We start from the raw sequence: 17,570 nt of genomic DNA, 5'->3' as shown, positions 1-17,570 counted from the left end.
ATATACAAGGTCTGGCTATTAATTTCCAGGACTCATGGAATAACTCAGAAGAAAAAAAAGTTAAACACATAGCCATTTAATATTATTCGAAGTAATCCCCATCAGCCGTAATGCACGTCTGTGCTCGGCTGTACAAATTTCGGAAAGAAGTTTTAAAGTCCTCTTTCGGAATGCTCTTTAATAGTGACGTTACAGTCTTCTTGATGGCTTCGACATCTTGAAATCTTGTCCCCTTCAGCGAATTTTTCAGCTTAGGAAACAGTCTGCGGGTGCTAGGTCTGGAGAGTATGGTGGATGCTGCATCTTAACGACACCATGCTGGGTTAAGAATAGCCTCACAGGCAGCGCAATGTGTGGTCAGCGAACTTTTTCAATTGCTTCGGGCGTGCGTAACGACTACGGCCAACCTGTGTGTAGATCATCTTCCACGCTTTCGCGCAGTCCCGAAAGCTTTTAAATCATTCAAAAGTTCTTGAGCGACACAATGCTTCCTCGCCGTAAACTTGTTTTAACAATTTGTAGGTTTCCGCAGCTCTCTTGCCCAATTTGAAGCAACATTTAATGTTTATTCTTGCTCCATTGTCACTTCGACAACAGGAATTTAAGAGCTACGTTTTAATGCGCCTTTCTACGAGAACCACTTATTTCAGCATGGTGCCGATTGCACTGCACATGCGCAAGAATGCACTCTTCAATATGCAATCATTAGCGCCTTCTTCCGGCTTTTCGTTCTCCTACAGTTACGTCAGTCCTGGAAATTAATAGCCGGACCTTGTATATACTTCAATATTAAGAACAAAAGAAAGAAATATTTTTAAAATTATTAATTTATTCATTATTTCAACTTGATTTTTAATATAAATAAGTTTGAATCTTTAACAGATGTTTGTTTCTGCCACCTACTTATAATAAATATTCTATCAGTGGTTTTATTTAAGCTAAGCACAATATTCAGTGCAGATAACATTCTTCAACTAAGTGTTATTTACATAATAGTTATTTATTGATATTCAGAATTTTAAAGTTAAGTACTTTTAATTGAAAGTTTATTTAAAAGAAATATATAATCATATAAGCAAAAGAAAAATAATAGTTTTGTCTAGTCCAATTAAATATAAATACTTATTTTAAAAAAAGTACTGCGGCCAGATACCGGATATCCAGCTCAAAGATTGGCCGGATATCCGGTATCTGGCCAAATTAAGATCCGTTGCATCACTAATATCCAGCACAACCAAAAAATCAATCATTAAAAAAAAATCAAGCATAAAATGCTCAGAATAGTGCATTCTTCTTGACCCTTTCTATTTTATTTAACATGTCCAGCAGACTTTTGAGTGCAAATTGAATTTAATAATGCCTAATTTCATATTTTGTAAAAGAAATTTGTTTTAAGTTTCAACAAATTTTTACAGTATATAAAATACAAAAACTATGAAAACAGTAAAAACTATGATTTTAAATAAGCTGTAATATTTTTTTTCATTTGTTCTTAATTATATAGGAACTCAAGAACATTATTGATATGTTTATTAGATTCCAAAAATTCATATTTTTGAATAGATATGATAGTGATTACAGATTTTTTAAAATATATGATTAATGATAGTAACAAAAAAAAATATTTTTAAGCATTTCCATTTACTTTCTGCCTCAATCTGACTTATAATTATTTAGCATAAGGATCCATAACCTATATTGAAAGAAGACTGCAAGTTGTGCAACCCTTATTTAGTAGAACTTAAAATTTACTAATTTAAAATTCACAGGCATGTGAATTTTAACCAGACAACTGAGAGAAAACAGACATGTCACAACATTTATGCAATAACATAAGATTTTAAAAGTATTATTTCTAAATTACAAATTAAACTAAAATAAGAATGACAATTTAAAAGCATTAGAATATTAAATAAAATAAAAAATTAGAACTTAAATATTTTTAATTGCTGTGTTTTATTAATTTCAAATGCAGCTAAACATAAAAACATATTAGTTCCCGCTCAGTATATTGTAGAGGCTGGGAAATCATTGAAGAAAGATTTTTCCAACCAGTATAAATATAGGTTCCAGTACATACCAGTATAGGTTCAGTCGGAGTGTAGTAGTGAGATCCAGCATGTCGAGACATTTATCATACAACAGATTTTCTGGTATAACAAAGTAAAGTGTGGCTACTGTGATTTGCATTCACTTTTTGCAAGGATATCCTATTTTTCATTTCCATTAAAAGGCATTTTAGTTTCTTCCACAAAGTAAGAATCACTTACGGAATGTGAAGTAATAGCCAAGATTGCAGGATGGTAGTCAATAAAAATGAAAACTTTCTTAGTTGGTGAGCTCAAATTTTAAAGATTTAATATGGTTATTTCAGATCTTCATTATTACTTTTATAGTTACATAATTGTATTATAGTTACATACTTTGTACACTATTCGGTACGTTTTTGCTAATGAAACAAAACTAAGCAAAAAACAGTAAGAATGCAATTATTTATACCAACCAGAAAGCAAGTCTCTGTTCCAAATCTCTCAGCAAAAAACAATGCATCTCATGTAAAGGGTCAACAACTGATAAAAACTGCTCAATAGCTTCTGATCTTACATCCTTTTGACTGTAATAGTTATCTCGAAATGTCTGAAAATAAAGAGTAAATTTAAATAGAAAAAAATTATGTAAATGTATCATTTACAGAAAAGTGTGCCACATGAAGACACATTTTTGGAATTTTAAAAACAAAAAGTAGTCAAAACTCCCAATATTATTCTGTTATACATATAAACTGTTATTATTTATCATTTGAATTCAAATATAATTTTAAGATATCTTTTAAAAGCAAATTATTATTCACTCACTGCATCCCTATTCACACATATAGATAAAGAAAAATAATTTCTGCTGTACTGCAGCATATATACTTAAATTGCTTGCAAATAAAATTTACTAAATGTACTTAAATAAAGCTTTATCCCTCATATAAGTTTTATATTTATATTTAAGGCACTTAAAAGATATTATCACACTTTTAACTTTGTACCTGGAAACATTTGCACATAAAACAATATATAGGTGTTTATATAATCAGCAGACAACAGCATATGGCTAATACTGGTCAAATTTAGTTTGTATAGCAGTAAAGAAAAGAAGTCATATTGCTTTCAATTGGAACAAACATTAGAATTCTACATTGAATAGAACATGGCTTTCAAGTATTATATTAACATAATTATTTTTATTGCATGTCAATTCCTTACTCATTATAAAATTAATAAAAGGAAATGAAATTTTTTTTCTTCCTCAGATTAATAAAAATATGTTTCTATAAATATTTGATGTTTGAAAATGTACCTATGGCTAAATTTTTTTTTTAATAAAATGGTTTATGAAAGAAATTTATCATTCCCTCATTTTTCCAAAAATTGAAAATAATTATAATTCCTGGGAACTATCAGATACAGATTGGTTTATGCTATTTTTATTAAATGTAGTACATATGTAACAACCAAAAAATTCTAAAATTTTTATAGCAAATTTATTTGAGCTCGTTTTTTTTATTTAAACAAAGTAGTCATTTAGTATTTGCTCGTACATTGGGAGAAAGCTTTCTTAATTAAAAATAATTTCCTCTGCACATGAGAATAGTTCTCAATCTTTATTGCTGTTACCGTTCAGAGAAAATATCTGTAGGTGTGAAGATGATCTATAAGAATCATTATTGATCACGCTGCAGTGAATTTAAAGTATCCAATCAGGGTGTTGTTGGACCACAAAAATGACAGGAAGACATCGAAAGTTAAAATGTTGCACTTTTATTCCAAAAGGCACAGTTAAAATGCAATGAGTGTGATCGGGCAATATGAATAGAACATTCTCGTTCTTTCATGAATCTGTTTTGTCCTCCCTTTTAAAGATTTCTCCTACAAAGTGTAATAATATTTTCTGTTTATTCAAAACGCATTTACAATTAACAAATCCCAAGAAGAGATTGATTATGTTAATGACGCATGAGATTTTGCAGCTTTGTTGATGTTTAAGAATTTTAACGTGAGCTCTATGTGGCTTAAAAAATTTAAAAGAAGACATAACGTCATTTTCCGGACTCTCTCTGGTGAATCTAAAGATGAATCTAATGAAATATGTGAACAGTGGATTAATGAAACCCTATCATACTTGTTTTGAGGATACCGTGGAAATGATGCTTTCAATATTGATGAAGTGGGTTTGTTCTTCAAATGTCTTCATAATTAAAGCAATCAATTTCAAAGATAAAAATTGCTCAAGAAACAAAAAGCACCGACCAGCATTAGTTGTAGGCAATGCTTCAAGTACTGAAAATTTGTTTTTGCCTATGATTGCAAAGTATAAAAATTCCCATTATTTTAAAAATGTAAAAACTTTTCCTTTGGAGTACAAATCTAACAAAAAACAATGGATGACAACAATTGTTTTTTGAAAGTTATATAAGGAAATTAGACAAAACATTTATAGCCCAAAAACAAAATGTGATAACAAAAAGCGATCATTTTTGTACCGTCTACATCAAAGCAATACATTTGGAAAAAAAAGTGAAAGCAATAAATTTGTAATTTCTGCCACCAAACACATCACCTGAAGGATCAGGGCATCATAAAGTGCCTGAAACAGTCTTATTGTAAACGGCTAGTCTGGAAAACAATAAACGATATTGAGAACAATTGTCTCAATTGAAGTTGATGTATTTCAAGCCATAATGAGACGGATTTCCTGAGTATCACAGAAAAGATTGATGAAAGTGATGGAGAAGATGAAAATATAGAAGCACCAGTTCAAAGCACACCAGAAGATTGAGCTTCATTTGAGATCCTACAAAAATTCATAGAGAGCAGAAAAAATGTGGATGCTTCTATATTTGTTATAGATGATTTGTAGTTTACAGAGACTCAAAAGTTCTTAATCTAAAATAAAATGTCAAATTACTTTGCAAAAATGTGAAATTTAATTATAAGTAAGGCTGTTTTATAATAATCTTGTTTATTTTTCTTCATATTAATTATAATATCTAAATTTAGTAACTATATATTAAAAAACAAAACAAAAATGTAATCTAATGATATATTGATGCTTTTTAGTTCGTTCCGATTTGAGTTATCTTGAATTGACAGTATATAATATTTGAATTGACAGTATATAATTTTGAATTGACAGTATATAATATTTTTGAATACATAATTTTGAAAACTAATGGATAAGGAGCTCATTTTAGATAGTTATAACAAATTCATTAATTAGTTTGAAAATTGAGAGTTTCAGATAATAAAAAAATAAAAAAAAAGACTGAAAATTTCAGAATATTAAATGAAGAATAGCAAGTTTACTTCCATATTTAGTGGTTTTACTTATTCAAATATTTTTAAAAAAATTATAAATAGATTAGAAATGAGTAACAAATTCTATTTTGTAAATATTTTTTTCTGTAACTCAACAGATTTTCAAAATTTTAAAATTATTATTATTATAAAACCTTACTATTATTACACAAATACTCAAGAGAATAATTGATTAAAACAGGGGACTAGGAATAACTTGTAAAACGCAGAAAGCTCAGAGGAAGTATAAAAAAAAAATACTTTGAAATTGAGAAAAACATCTGTGGAACCTGTCTAAATTGACCACCCTCGGGATCATGTCAAATGGTCACTATATAGAGGTGGTCACTTTATGAAAAATCTTTGAAAAGGACTCTTTAAATAAAACTTGTAGAAAATGGTCACCTTACTCAGATGCTCACTTTACCCAGGTGGTCACTTTTACAGGTTCCACGTATTATTTATTACATTTCACTATGCATTACTAAGCATACATTATTGAAAAAAAGGTAAATAGTTTAACAGATCCTTTAGAGAGTGATCTACATTATACAACTTATACATTAAGTCAGAATAAATATAAACAAAGTAACTTACAACATTAACAACTTCGAGATCTTTTCTATAAGTCCTTTCAGTCATTAACAATTCCTTAGCCAAGCAATACGCTCTGTCATTCATGACTTTCTATAAAATCAAATAGAAATTTTACACAATAGTTAAATTATAGAGAAAAACTTATGCACAGTAGAGTCTGGATAGTTCAAGTTTCCCACAAGTCGGACTTAGTGAAAAAGATCACACTTGCTCCCAGATAATGACTAATGCACACACAACATGACTAACAATTACTCTGACTGGTTTTTATTGTTGTTCAGGGTGTGCAGCCAAATTATTCAAGAAAAAATAAGCACCTTTTAAGCACTTTTCAAGCACTCAAAAAATATTTTTAAGCACTTTAAAAATTATCATAATTAGGCAGGGTTGGAAAATTTTTGGCAATTGACGGTTTTATTTTGTTTTAACCATCATGTCAAAAAAAAAAAAACCTTTTGCCATTGTTTTTGACGTCAAAAATCATATAAAATTAATGGTGCTTTCATACGCTACGGACTAACAATACGCTAAAATAGATTGGGGTTGAATTGATTGTGAAAACGTTGAATAGAACAATGTGAACTGTGTCTTTTTGCATAATTCGTAGCAAAAATCAACATGGTAAAGAAAAAATCTCATTTTGAAAAAAGGAAAATTAAGCACTTTTTAAAAACACCCAATGAAAAAAGCACCTTTAAGGGCTTTTAAAAAACGGAAATAAGCACCTTTAAGTACTTTTTTAAAATGCTACGCACCCTGTTGTTCATAGAGTAATATAACAATGCCCACCCCAGAAAACACCTGTAAAAAACAGCTACATATTCTTCTTATACTTGCTGGGAAAGGGGCTTGCTCAAGGGCAAGGTGAAAAGGGTTGTTAAACAAACTCCCACCCCATTTGTTTTTCCATTCAGTCCTTTCTTTATTCATTTGCTTGGACAATCTAAACATTATGAAATAATTTTTAATCAAAAAATTTAGATTTACTGCCTGTCCCAACTAATTTTGCTTTTTCACAAAGTCATATTTTAACACAGAAATAAAAGTATTTCGAATTTAATTATTAATTATTTTGAAACTTGAATTAATTTTTTAATGCTTATCGTTTTATAAAATTAAAAGTGGAAATTCTTATTTTGTTTTAAATGTGAATTTTCTAATTATAGCAATTTTTTATGTTTACTTCTTTTTCGATGCAAAACTTGAAATGTTTTTTTTTCTTCAAAAAAATAACAAGGCCTTAAGCCGATTATTTTAAGTTCCGTTTTGCAGCATGCACTACAATTAGTATTAAGACTGATCAATTTTCACCAGGGTCCAGAGGAAATTTTATGAAGTTTAACAGATATGCAACATAAAAAGCAATGAATATGTTGTTAATTATTGTTGTTATCCACATTAACTCCTTACTAACGGTATCGAATAAAACAAAGTAAACTTTTAATTCAGGAAAGCTTACCCTTTTACTGGATAATCAGCCAGCAGAATATGGACTGCTGCTTACATGAAAAGTTAGGGGAAAAAAAGTTTTTTTGTTTACTTTTTTAAATGCAAAACTTTAAATGTTTTTAAAAAATAATGCTTTAAGCTGATTATTTTAAGTTTCGTTTTGTCGCATGCACTACAATTAGTATCAAGACGTATCAATTTCCACTAGGGTCCAGAGGAAATTTTTGAAGTTTAACAAATATGCAACATAAAAAGAAATGAATATGCTGTTAATTATCACATTATTAATGGCATCAAATAAAACAAAATATACTTTTATTTCAGAAAAGCTTACCCTTTTACTGGATAATCTGCCAGCAGAATATGGACTGCTGCTTACATAAAAAGTTGATGCTCCAAAAACGTGTTCAGAATTCTTTGAGTTGTTCAAAGTTTCTTCATTGCTTGAATTTTTCGAAGATTCTCTGAAATAACTGTCGCTTAAAACATTCTTATAATTTTTCAACTCTTGCGACAAAATGTTTTCATTGTAGGATAAATTATCACTGGAACTCAAACTAATGCCATCTTGTTCTTGACTCAGTAGAATCTGTTTTAAATTATTCATGTCTTGAGATGAAAGATCAAGAGAGTCTGTGGGAGATGATTCTAAGATGTTTAAATCATTAGTTTTCGAATCGATTTTTAAAGTCTCAATAGACTCAGTGTTGTTATTATCAGCCTTAACGGATTCAAGATTATTATTGTAGGCAACAGGATTCAATGCAGAATTGTCTTTGATTTCTCCCACGCTATTTCCTACAGACAATAGAAAATGGAATTAATGAACAAAAAATAAGCTGTTGTATAAATGTATATAAAAAAAGGAAAGGTAGTAAAGACAATAAAAAAGTATACACATAAAAACAAATTAAATAACTTAAAGAACAACAAAATGCATTTTAAAAGTCCAAAAAATGAAGGCAGTAAAAATTATACTCATAATTCTAAAAAAGCAAAGAAAACTAATTAACTAAAAAAAAGTTGTTTAGTATATGGGCAAAAAAGATTTAGAAAAATACACACTTAATTCCCTAAAAACAAAGAAAATTGAATAACATAAAACACAAATTGCTTTGCAAATAAAAAAATAATGGCAGTAAAAAAATATATTATTCTCTGAAAAGAAAATTAAAAGAGTATACATATAATTCTTTAATGACAGGAAAAAAAATAATAACTAAAGAAACCAGTTTTTTTTAATATGTAAAGGCAGTAAAGTTGGTAACAATATTCAGAGAGTTAATTTTAAAATGGTTTAAATTAGTTAATTTGTTAGTAAGCCATTATTAACATACTGCTTCATTTGGCTGAATCTACTGTTCATTCATATATACAAGAAACTCTAAAAAATAGCAATTAAAATGATTTAGTAAATAAAACACAAGGATCTGAATGGAAAAATTAACCCGAAATTGATAGTTCCACTATTGACCTCAAAATTAAAATAATCTTAGTCCATTTTTAAGAAAGCTAGGATAGTTCACTTAAAACGTGCTGCAAAAAAGCTGCTATACAATCACAATGAGCCAATCAAATATTTTTTTGGAAAATGGTACTTCAAAATGTATAGTACAGAACCTGTTATCCGGAAATCAGAAAACCGAAAAACCGGAACGAAATTCGATAAATTTTCCCGCCATTTTTAAATTTTTTTTTTTTTATCTTCCTCATAAGATTTTAGGATTCTTCTTTTTTTTAAAACATGTTTACCTTACCNAAAACCGGAACGAAATTCGATAAATTTTCCCGACATTTTTTAAAATTTTTTTTTTATCTTCCTCATAAGATTTTAGGATTCTTCTTTCTTTTTTAAAAGATGTTTACCTTATTATCATTTTGGAAACAATCATTAGTGTAATACTTCATCGTTTTTTCTTCTTTTTAAGACTATTTCCAAATATTTTTCTTTTTTAGTTGGATTTAACAATAAAAAAACGGCTTTTTGTAGCGATTCAGAAAACCGGAAAAATCAGTTATCCGGAATAGCGATGGTCCCGATCGTTCCGGATAATCGGTTCCCTACTGTAGTTTAATTGATGAACAACATTCTTGCTAAAATAAATAAACTTAGGGGGGTCGTTTAATAAAAAAGGCTGTGGATTAAAAAATAGATATATAATTCAATTAAATATGGATAAGACATATAAACAGGGTTCCCACTCAATTTCAGAAAGAAAAAAAAAAAATCCCTAACTTTTCCTGGTATACCAGGTAAATTTCAATGAAAATCAAGACCATATTTTCATCAGAAAACCTTGATTTGTTGTGTGAAATATTAGATTTTCTGTGTAAAAAAAAAATCATTGAATGAGGATGGGAACATTTCAGACTGACTAAAATGTGAAATTTTCGCAACAAATAATTGTAATGGATGTTAGAATTATTTAACTTGGGAACCCTGACATGAAGGCACTATTTGTCCCAATAAAGTGTTCATAAGAGGGAGTTTTGCATATCTCTTGGGCATAATGATTCAACAGAAAGTGACATTTCTGCCAAGATACAGCTCACACAACCACTCAAAAAGTGAGTGTAAAAGGTGGCTGATATTTTTCATAGATAGGCCATGTTGTATTCAGATTCAATTCAACCATTATAACATAATTTTGTTTTTAAATGTTTTCTGTTATAGAGCATAGTAGTAATAACTTAGGCAGCTCATAATGAATCTAACATGGATTAAAGATGTGCATGGGTGCCACTCCAAAAAAAATCCAAGACTGAACTTATTTTTTGACCAATTAGCAGGATCTAATGTTACCAGAATTTTTAGAAATTTATAGCTCAAAAATGTACCTTTCTATGATAATGTCATATATATTTAATCAAGTATTTGATTATTTTTCTAATTCTTTTTTTCTTTTTCTTTCATTTTATTAATTTATTTTTTTTACAGCAATCAAGATAAAAATAACAGCTAACTCCATACATCTTTATGCACCAATCACTAAATAAAAAATCACAATTTTGTTTTCTTTTTTCATGAAGCTATTCATATTTCTACTTATTTTTCGCTTCATCATTATTTTTTTTGTCTTTCTCTAGATTTATTTTATTTTATTTAAAAAAAAATCTTATTTTTAACTTGGTCAGCATTTTAAAACAATGGGGTTAAATGAAAACTGAAGCAAATTTAGACATGACAATAGTACAAGTTTTTTGTAAGCAAGCAGGCACCGAAGCATTGTTTATAAACCCTCATTTTTTGCAAAACTTTTACGTTTTTGAATGCTTGCCTAGTAAAAGAATCAATCCCATTTTTTCATTTTTGGTGTAACATACTTGATCAATTCGCAATAATTATGAAAAATACCAATGTTTTCATTAAAATGTATAGTTTTTAACAGAAAATATTTACTAAATTTTTAAGGAAAAAAACGGCTATTTTAATTTAAAAAAATACATGGAAAAGCGATATTGATTCATGAAATTTAGTCTACTGATTTTTTTCTAAGACTGATTTCAGTCCCCAGGACTGAAGAGTTGGCACCTTTGAAGATGTATGAATTCACACACAAAACAAATAATTGCAATCCAAGAATATAAAAAAACTATCTACAAAATGTCCTCAGAACAAGAACTAAGACATTGATCCACCTAACATTGTAGTCCATATATGTCCCTAGCTGACTTGTCCCCATATGCTAAAAAAAAGCACTATGGGGACAATAGTTTCAAATGGAATACGAAATCAATGAGTGGGTGTACTACTGGTTCAAATAGCAGATTAGGGGTAAACTACAAGCCCTCTCCCATATTTATGTAAAAAAGTTTAAATTAATTGAAAGTTACAACAAATTTTTTTTTACTTCAACTTTTATTGTAGTGATGTAATTTTAACCTTTTCAAGATAGTCGAGTCATACATGCATTCTCAGGGTGTTAATAATCAGGGTAAAAAAAAGATAAAACTGGTAGCTAAACTATTTTTATAGCAGTTGATTTGTGGGTGGGGTAATAATAGTTTGCTTTATTTAATTCACCACTACTTAGTTCAAATTAAAAATTATATAATTACACTTTTAACACACTAAGAGTGGATGTGTTAGATTTAAAGTGAAAGCAAAAATAAGTCTGTCAAATTAGCTATGCCCAAACTTAAGCTACCACTTTTTTATTTTTTACTAACCTGATTCTGATTCCTAACGAATACATTTATGATCCGCCCATCCCGAAAAGGTTAAGATTAAATTTAAATAAAGAAATATAACTTCTTATTAAGTAAAAGTTACACTTACCAATACCTTTCATAAAATTTTGGAACTCATTGGAAGATCAATCCCACCTTTTTCTTTTTTCAAATTTAAACATTATTTCAAATTTGAAAATTTTTCACATTTTGTTAAAATATAATTTTGTTTTAATTTTGAATTTTAATAAAATGAAAATTATGGGATTTTAAGGTGTTACATAAGCATTATCCAGACCCTTCTCTGCTGTTTCAGCAAACTGTCACCCCATTCGATTTAAAAGACCCTTTAAAGATTTCTTACAAGCATGGTATTGAGCAACTAATGTGATCATAGGCTTAATTCTTAAGCAATTGTAGATAACAGTTTTGAGTTTCATTAAATAAATTGTATGAAATAGCTTCTTCCACTTCATTTATTGACTTTAACTGATAAATCTTTTAGAGTTACATGCAGTATTTAAAAAATATCTTATTTCTTAAAACATAATATCAATCTAACAGTTTTTAGTACGGTACCTTTGGTATGATAGTTATAAGTTTTAAAAGTACAAAATTAAATAAAGAAATCAGAACTGATATTTTGTGATCAAGATAACCTCTTAATGGCTTGTAATAAGAAATACATTGCTAATAGATAATTATTTCTCTTTTCCATTTCATAAATTTGCTAAAGAATCACATAGAAACAAAGTTCTTTTAAATATTTTTAATCTATAAGAAATCTACTGATAATAACTATTTTAGTTTGATTTTTGGAATATCTACCACACCAGAATCCTACCACACTTTTTTAAAGGATTCTAAAAGAATGCAGAGATTGTAAAAAAAAATTATGTGTTCTGAAAGAATGTAAAATTGCAACTAATAAATAATAGCGTTTTTTAACATTTAACCACTAAGAAAAAAATAACTTATTTCAACTAAGAAACCCCAACCATTTTGAATTATCCAAAAGATAATGCAATATTGTTTTCATAATGCAATCAGAATATCACAAAAACAATGCTTGTCTACTATTACGTGAATAAGTTTAAGTAAGAACTGATTTAGAGTAAATCAACATTGTTGAAATTTTTTTAAATATTAACTGACTTAATGTCTTGAATCTAAAATTTATAGGTTAATTCCTAATTTAACCCTTTGCCTGTAGAATACATTTGAGAAAAACAAGCCAAAAATGGAATAAAATTTTTTTACTTTAATGTTGTTCATTATTTATCATGAAAATGTTAGAAATAGGTAACTGTATAAAGAAACAAAATTTAAAACGAAATAGCTACAAATCAATACTTTCACATAAATGGGAAATGTTAATGGATCACAGTAATTTTTGCTCAAATTATAGCAAAATAAATCAAATTACGTAATTTTCAAGATAAATAATAATAATTTAATACAACAAATATTATTATTTATATCAACTGTCATGTTTTCCATGACCCTCAGATTCCTTTGAATTTCCGACAAATGCCGGGAAAACTGCCGAACTTTTCGCAAGAAAACTTAAAAACAAGTATCGCAATCTATTGGGAAAATAGTAAATTACATAATATGCATTGGAGGAACTANTATGAATATAATATCGATAAATTTTACTAAAGTTTGAATTAACATAGTTTTTTTACATGTCAAAGTTCAAAAACTGCGAAATCCTGCACAAAGTAGCCCCGAATGACGGTACATATTATGCATTGGAGTAACTAAATTCGGGCTTCATGGAATTGAAACACCGATGTTTCTCTTGCCCGAACTCAGGTTGGGCATTCCAAAATGAGGATCCTGCATGCGTTGGGTGATCGCAGAATGTTGACTATTTTAAATAGTCTAAATCTCTCTCAAATCAATTCAGAATTTAAAAAAAATGACTTGAATTTTAAAAAAACTTAACTTAAAATTAGACCAAAACGAAACTGAGTTTATTGAGCTGTCCGAACTGAGTTCGGGCAGCGCAATTAAGACTTCCTCCGACGGGACCATAAAAATGAAAATATTACATAAACTCATGTAAAAACTTGATTAATTTTAAACGTAATTGGTGTGAAAATTAAGACATTTGTCTCAACAGACAGGTCTGATATGAGATGGTCTTGAATGTTGTTTTGAAGTTTGAGTATTTTTAAGTAGAAGCTCATTGTTTAAGTATTTTGAAGTTCACCTCCACACATTAGGGTGTCAGTTGAATTAGTAATGTTTATGTGCCTACACATTAGAGCAAATTGACAAATTGGGAGTTAATATTATATAGGTGGGTACTTTATTTACGTCGCACTAGAACTGCACAATCGGCTTTCTGCGACGGTCTGGGATACAACCCTGAAGAAGATCCGAAGACATCACAATTTTGTTCTTCTGCAAGAGTGGATGGCTCCTTCGCTTTATTAGCGCGACGAATATATGTGAAGTCGAGCACTCTAAGGTAGATTAACGAAGATCGATATCTCGCACCCTCGGTCCCTACACAGGCTGATCGAAGTGGTCACCCACGGCAGGGTTTTGAAACCTTTGTGACAAAGTAAAAAAAAAAGAGACAAAAAGCTATTTGGATAACTAAATACTGCTGTTAAGAGAAGTCCCCAAAATAGAAAAAAAAAAACATGAATAATGAAATAATATATTCCATGATCATAAAAACATATGTATCTAGATTTTTACACCAGGGCCTAGACACACACATCACCCAAACATAGCCAAGCACAACCCCTATTTTTAGGACTATGCCTTTGAATGGCTATGGTAGAATGCCACGTAATTTAAACCCAGGTCAGACGGTGCGAACAGCATCTGAGTTAGAACCCCTCTCTCCAAATTTCCACGTTTAATGTTCGGAAACCCCTTAAATATCACTGCTATTATAACTCTGCTTCATTTCTCTAAAGTATTTAACATCCAAGGCCACAAGAAAATATTCCTAGATTCTATCAAAAAGTTACTATTTCAAATTTATTCTTAAAAAAGTGCAAAAACATACTTCAATGCATAACTTTAAGATCAGTAATTTTTTTCTCTCCTTGCAACTCCACCCAATCAGTGTGGGTAGCTTAGTATTCACCTAGTACAGCTTAGGGCAGAGTTCGATTCATTGGATAAAATACTGGGTATTTAATTTATCTGCACTTTCTTAGATCAAGTCTTAGTGGTTGCTTGGAATTCTTTCTAATATAATGTTCCCCTCGATTTAAGAGCTTGAAAAATCCACAAAAGGTGGAATTATTGGTGTGGAGATAGAGTGATTATTGCGATAGCATAAAGAGCGAGTGCGCCCGTATTGTTCTTGGATCATAACTAAGCATTAATCCCAGACCATCCCAAATATCTCATTTGAGTAGCGCCAGTGTGGATTTTAACAATCAAACCCAACAGGAGCCGTAGTGGCTCAGGGGATAGAGTGTTTGCCTTCCAATGCGGCGAACCGGTTTCGAATCCCAGTCGATACGAATTCCGCATCCAGCTTGCACTGACCACAGTGCAGACGTGAAATATCCTCAGTGGTAGACGGATCATGGGTTAGAGTCCCCTTGCCGTCAGGCTAACCGTAGGAGGTTCTCGAGGTCGTAGGAGGTTCTCGAGGTCCACATAGGTGAATTTCTTCCAATACTCGATCCAGGAGTTCCCTTGTCTTCTGGATTGGGTTCAAAATTGCAAGGATACGGAGTTGAACATTAGTAGTCGTTCGTAAACAAAAAAAAGAAAATTCGGTTCGCTGTTCAATGACGGATATAAAATCAAACTCAACTTAATGCTGACATTTCAATTTAAGCTTTTTTGAACCAACCTTAAGTTTAACTTCGTTAAAAGAGAAAGATGGTCTGTTGTACTTCTTTGGAGAGGATAAATAAATAGATATTCTTAGAAATACTTTAAGTAGGAAATGTTGCATTATTCAAATTTACAGTCTTATTCAATATATTCAGTTATACCTCACTTAAATATTATATGAAACGGTAAACAAATGTTTTAAAGGATGATACAAAAAAAAAAGCTCTTAGCATCCGACAAGTAAAACTTGCAAACTATATTAAATTATTTTAATACAATTTTACAAAAATAAAAAAAAAGATATTTTAAAAGACTAACTTGCGTTTGTTCTATTATGTCACACAACACAATATTCAATTGAAATATTAAGCTGTTTGTGTTCGTTTAAGCATGAAAATCATAAGTCTACAAAAATTTGTAACATTAAAAGATTGCAAATTAAATCTAAAGCAATTATTTAATTTAAAGCAACTTATAAACAATTGTCACAAAATAAAATAAAGCTATAATTTGTGCCCATTTTAGAAAAATTATTTTTCTCGAATGTTAGATTTGAACTTCACAAACAAGGAAATTACTTTCTGAGTTAAATTTTAACTTAGTAAAATCTATAATAAAATGTAATATTTAAACGAAAAAATAATTTTGCTCTTTTTTAAAATCATTATTTAAAAGAACGGTCTTCTAAATCGATTTCAAATTTACTGTCAGGATTAGTAATAAACTAAATGGATAACATAAAATCTGTATTTCCCCCTTTAAACTACACATTTCAAACTAAGCTTTTGGAAAACAATGATGGCAAATAATGTGGTTTATTTAATAGCGATTGATGGTGATGAACATCATCAAAAATGATTGCCAAGGATGTTTGGTATTAACTTCCTTTAATTCAAACTGAAAATTTTAAAAATTATAGAGTTCGTATTACTATGAGGATTTCTTGTCGATAGATTACTTTATAAAGTAAATTAGCATAAGACATAAAACCTATGTCCATACCAGCATATAAAAGAATGATATTTTCAGAGCTGTGGTGGCTCAGGGGATAGAGTGCTTGCCTCCCAATGAGGTGACCTAGGTTTGAATCCCAGCGATAACTGGTAGATTCCGCACCCGGCTCACACCGACCACAGTCCTGATGTAAAATATCGTTAGTGATAGACATATCATGGGATAGAGTGAACACCTCCTAGAAGTAGGAAGGCCTCATCAAGGTTCAATTTAGTAGTCCGATGTGACGAAGTTAACTGCGCAGTAGATGAAAAATAAGAAAGATGTCATTACGTTTGGACTACTAAAGGATATTTATGGTAACCCGTGCAGAGGCCTACTCTTTTCTAGGAGGTGTTGATAGAGTCCCCTTGCCGTCAGGATAACCGTGGAAGGTTCTCGTTGACTTCCTCTCCATGTAACGCAAATGCAGGCTTTTATCAAAAAGGCTTCCACGAAGGTAACATTTCTCCCAATACTTGATCCAGGAGTTCCCTTGTGTTTTGGACTGCGTTCAAATTTACAAGGACACGGGGTTGAACATTAGCAAAATTGGGTCGGCTGTTCAACGACGGTTATAAAATAAAATAAAAGGAGACGCCAGGCTAAAGGTGGGAGGTTTGCGTGGTTTTGTGGTTAGTTCCATTAAAAAGTCCTCGATTAAGGCAAATTTCTTCCAATACTTGTCTTCTGGATTGGAGACAAATTTACAAGGCTACAGAGCTGAACATCAGTAATTGTAAAATCAAAATTAGGTTGGCTGTTCAACAACGGTTATAAAATCAAACCCAACCTTATGCTAACATTTCAATTCAAGCATTAGCTCTTAACTTCTTTAAAAGAGAAAGATGCTCTGTTGTACTTCTTTTGAGAGGATAAATACTAAAGTTAAAATTTTTGATGGTCCCATTGCGATGGTTTATGTTTGTTTTAGTGCGATTCATGATGGTTCAACATCATTTAATGGTCACCATCATCCAACATTTTCCATTATGCGTTCATGGTTTTTTATATGCCAGTAAACTTCCATCATTCCATGATGGAAAATTCTACTTTAATACTGTGATGGTTAACCATCAAGAGAAGTATGATTCTCATGACCGAACAATCCATGACGGTTCCAACTATACATTTCCATGACTGTTAAATGGAAATTCTTGTTAGTTCTCAGGAATATATTTGTTTTGTTTTATTTTT

General features: G+C 30.2%; 1 protein-coding gene across 1 annotated transcript in view; it reads right to left on the bottom strand.

The window, feature by feature from the left end:
* LOC107442943 (FERM, ARHGEF and pleckstrin domain-containing protein 1) overlaps positions 1-17,570 on the bottom strand; it is a 98,981-nt gene that overhangs the window by 26,866 nt on the left and 54,545 nt on the right. The window contains exons 12-14 of the mRNA XM_071177028.1: positions 7,726-8,189; positions 5,943-6,032; positions 2,504-2,637 (exon numbers count right to left, since the gene is read on the bottom strand). Of these exons, the coding sequence (XP_071033129.1) occupies positions 2,504-2,637; positions 5,943-6,032; positions 7,726-8,189 (688 nt within the window). The remainder of the gene's footprint in view (positions 1-2,503; positions 2,638-5,942; positions 6,033-7,725; positions 8,190-17,570) is intronic.

The sequence above is a fragment of the Parasteatoda tepidariorum genome, chromosome 2 (assembly GCF_043381705.1).
Source record: "Parasteatoda tepidariorum isolate YZ-2023 chromosome 2, CAS_Ptep_4.0, whole genome shotgun sequence".
NCBI classification, from domain to species: Eukaryota; Metazoa; Arthropoda; class Arachnida; order Araneae; family Theridiidae; genus Parasteatoda; species Parasteatoda tepidariorum.
The sequence above is the reverse complement of the archived record's forward strand: the minus strand, read 5'-3'. Positions and strand labels throughout refer to the sequence as shown.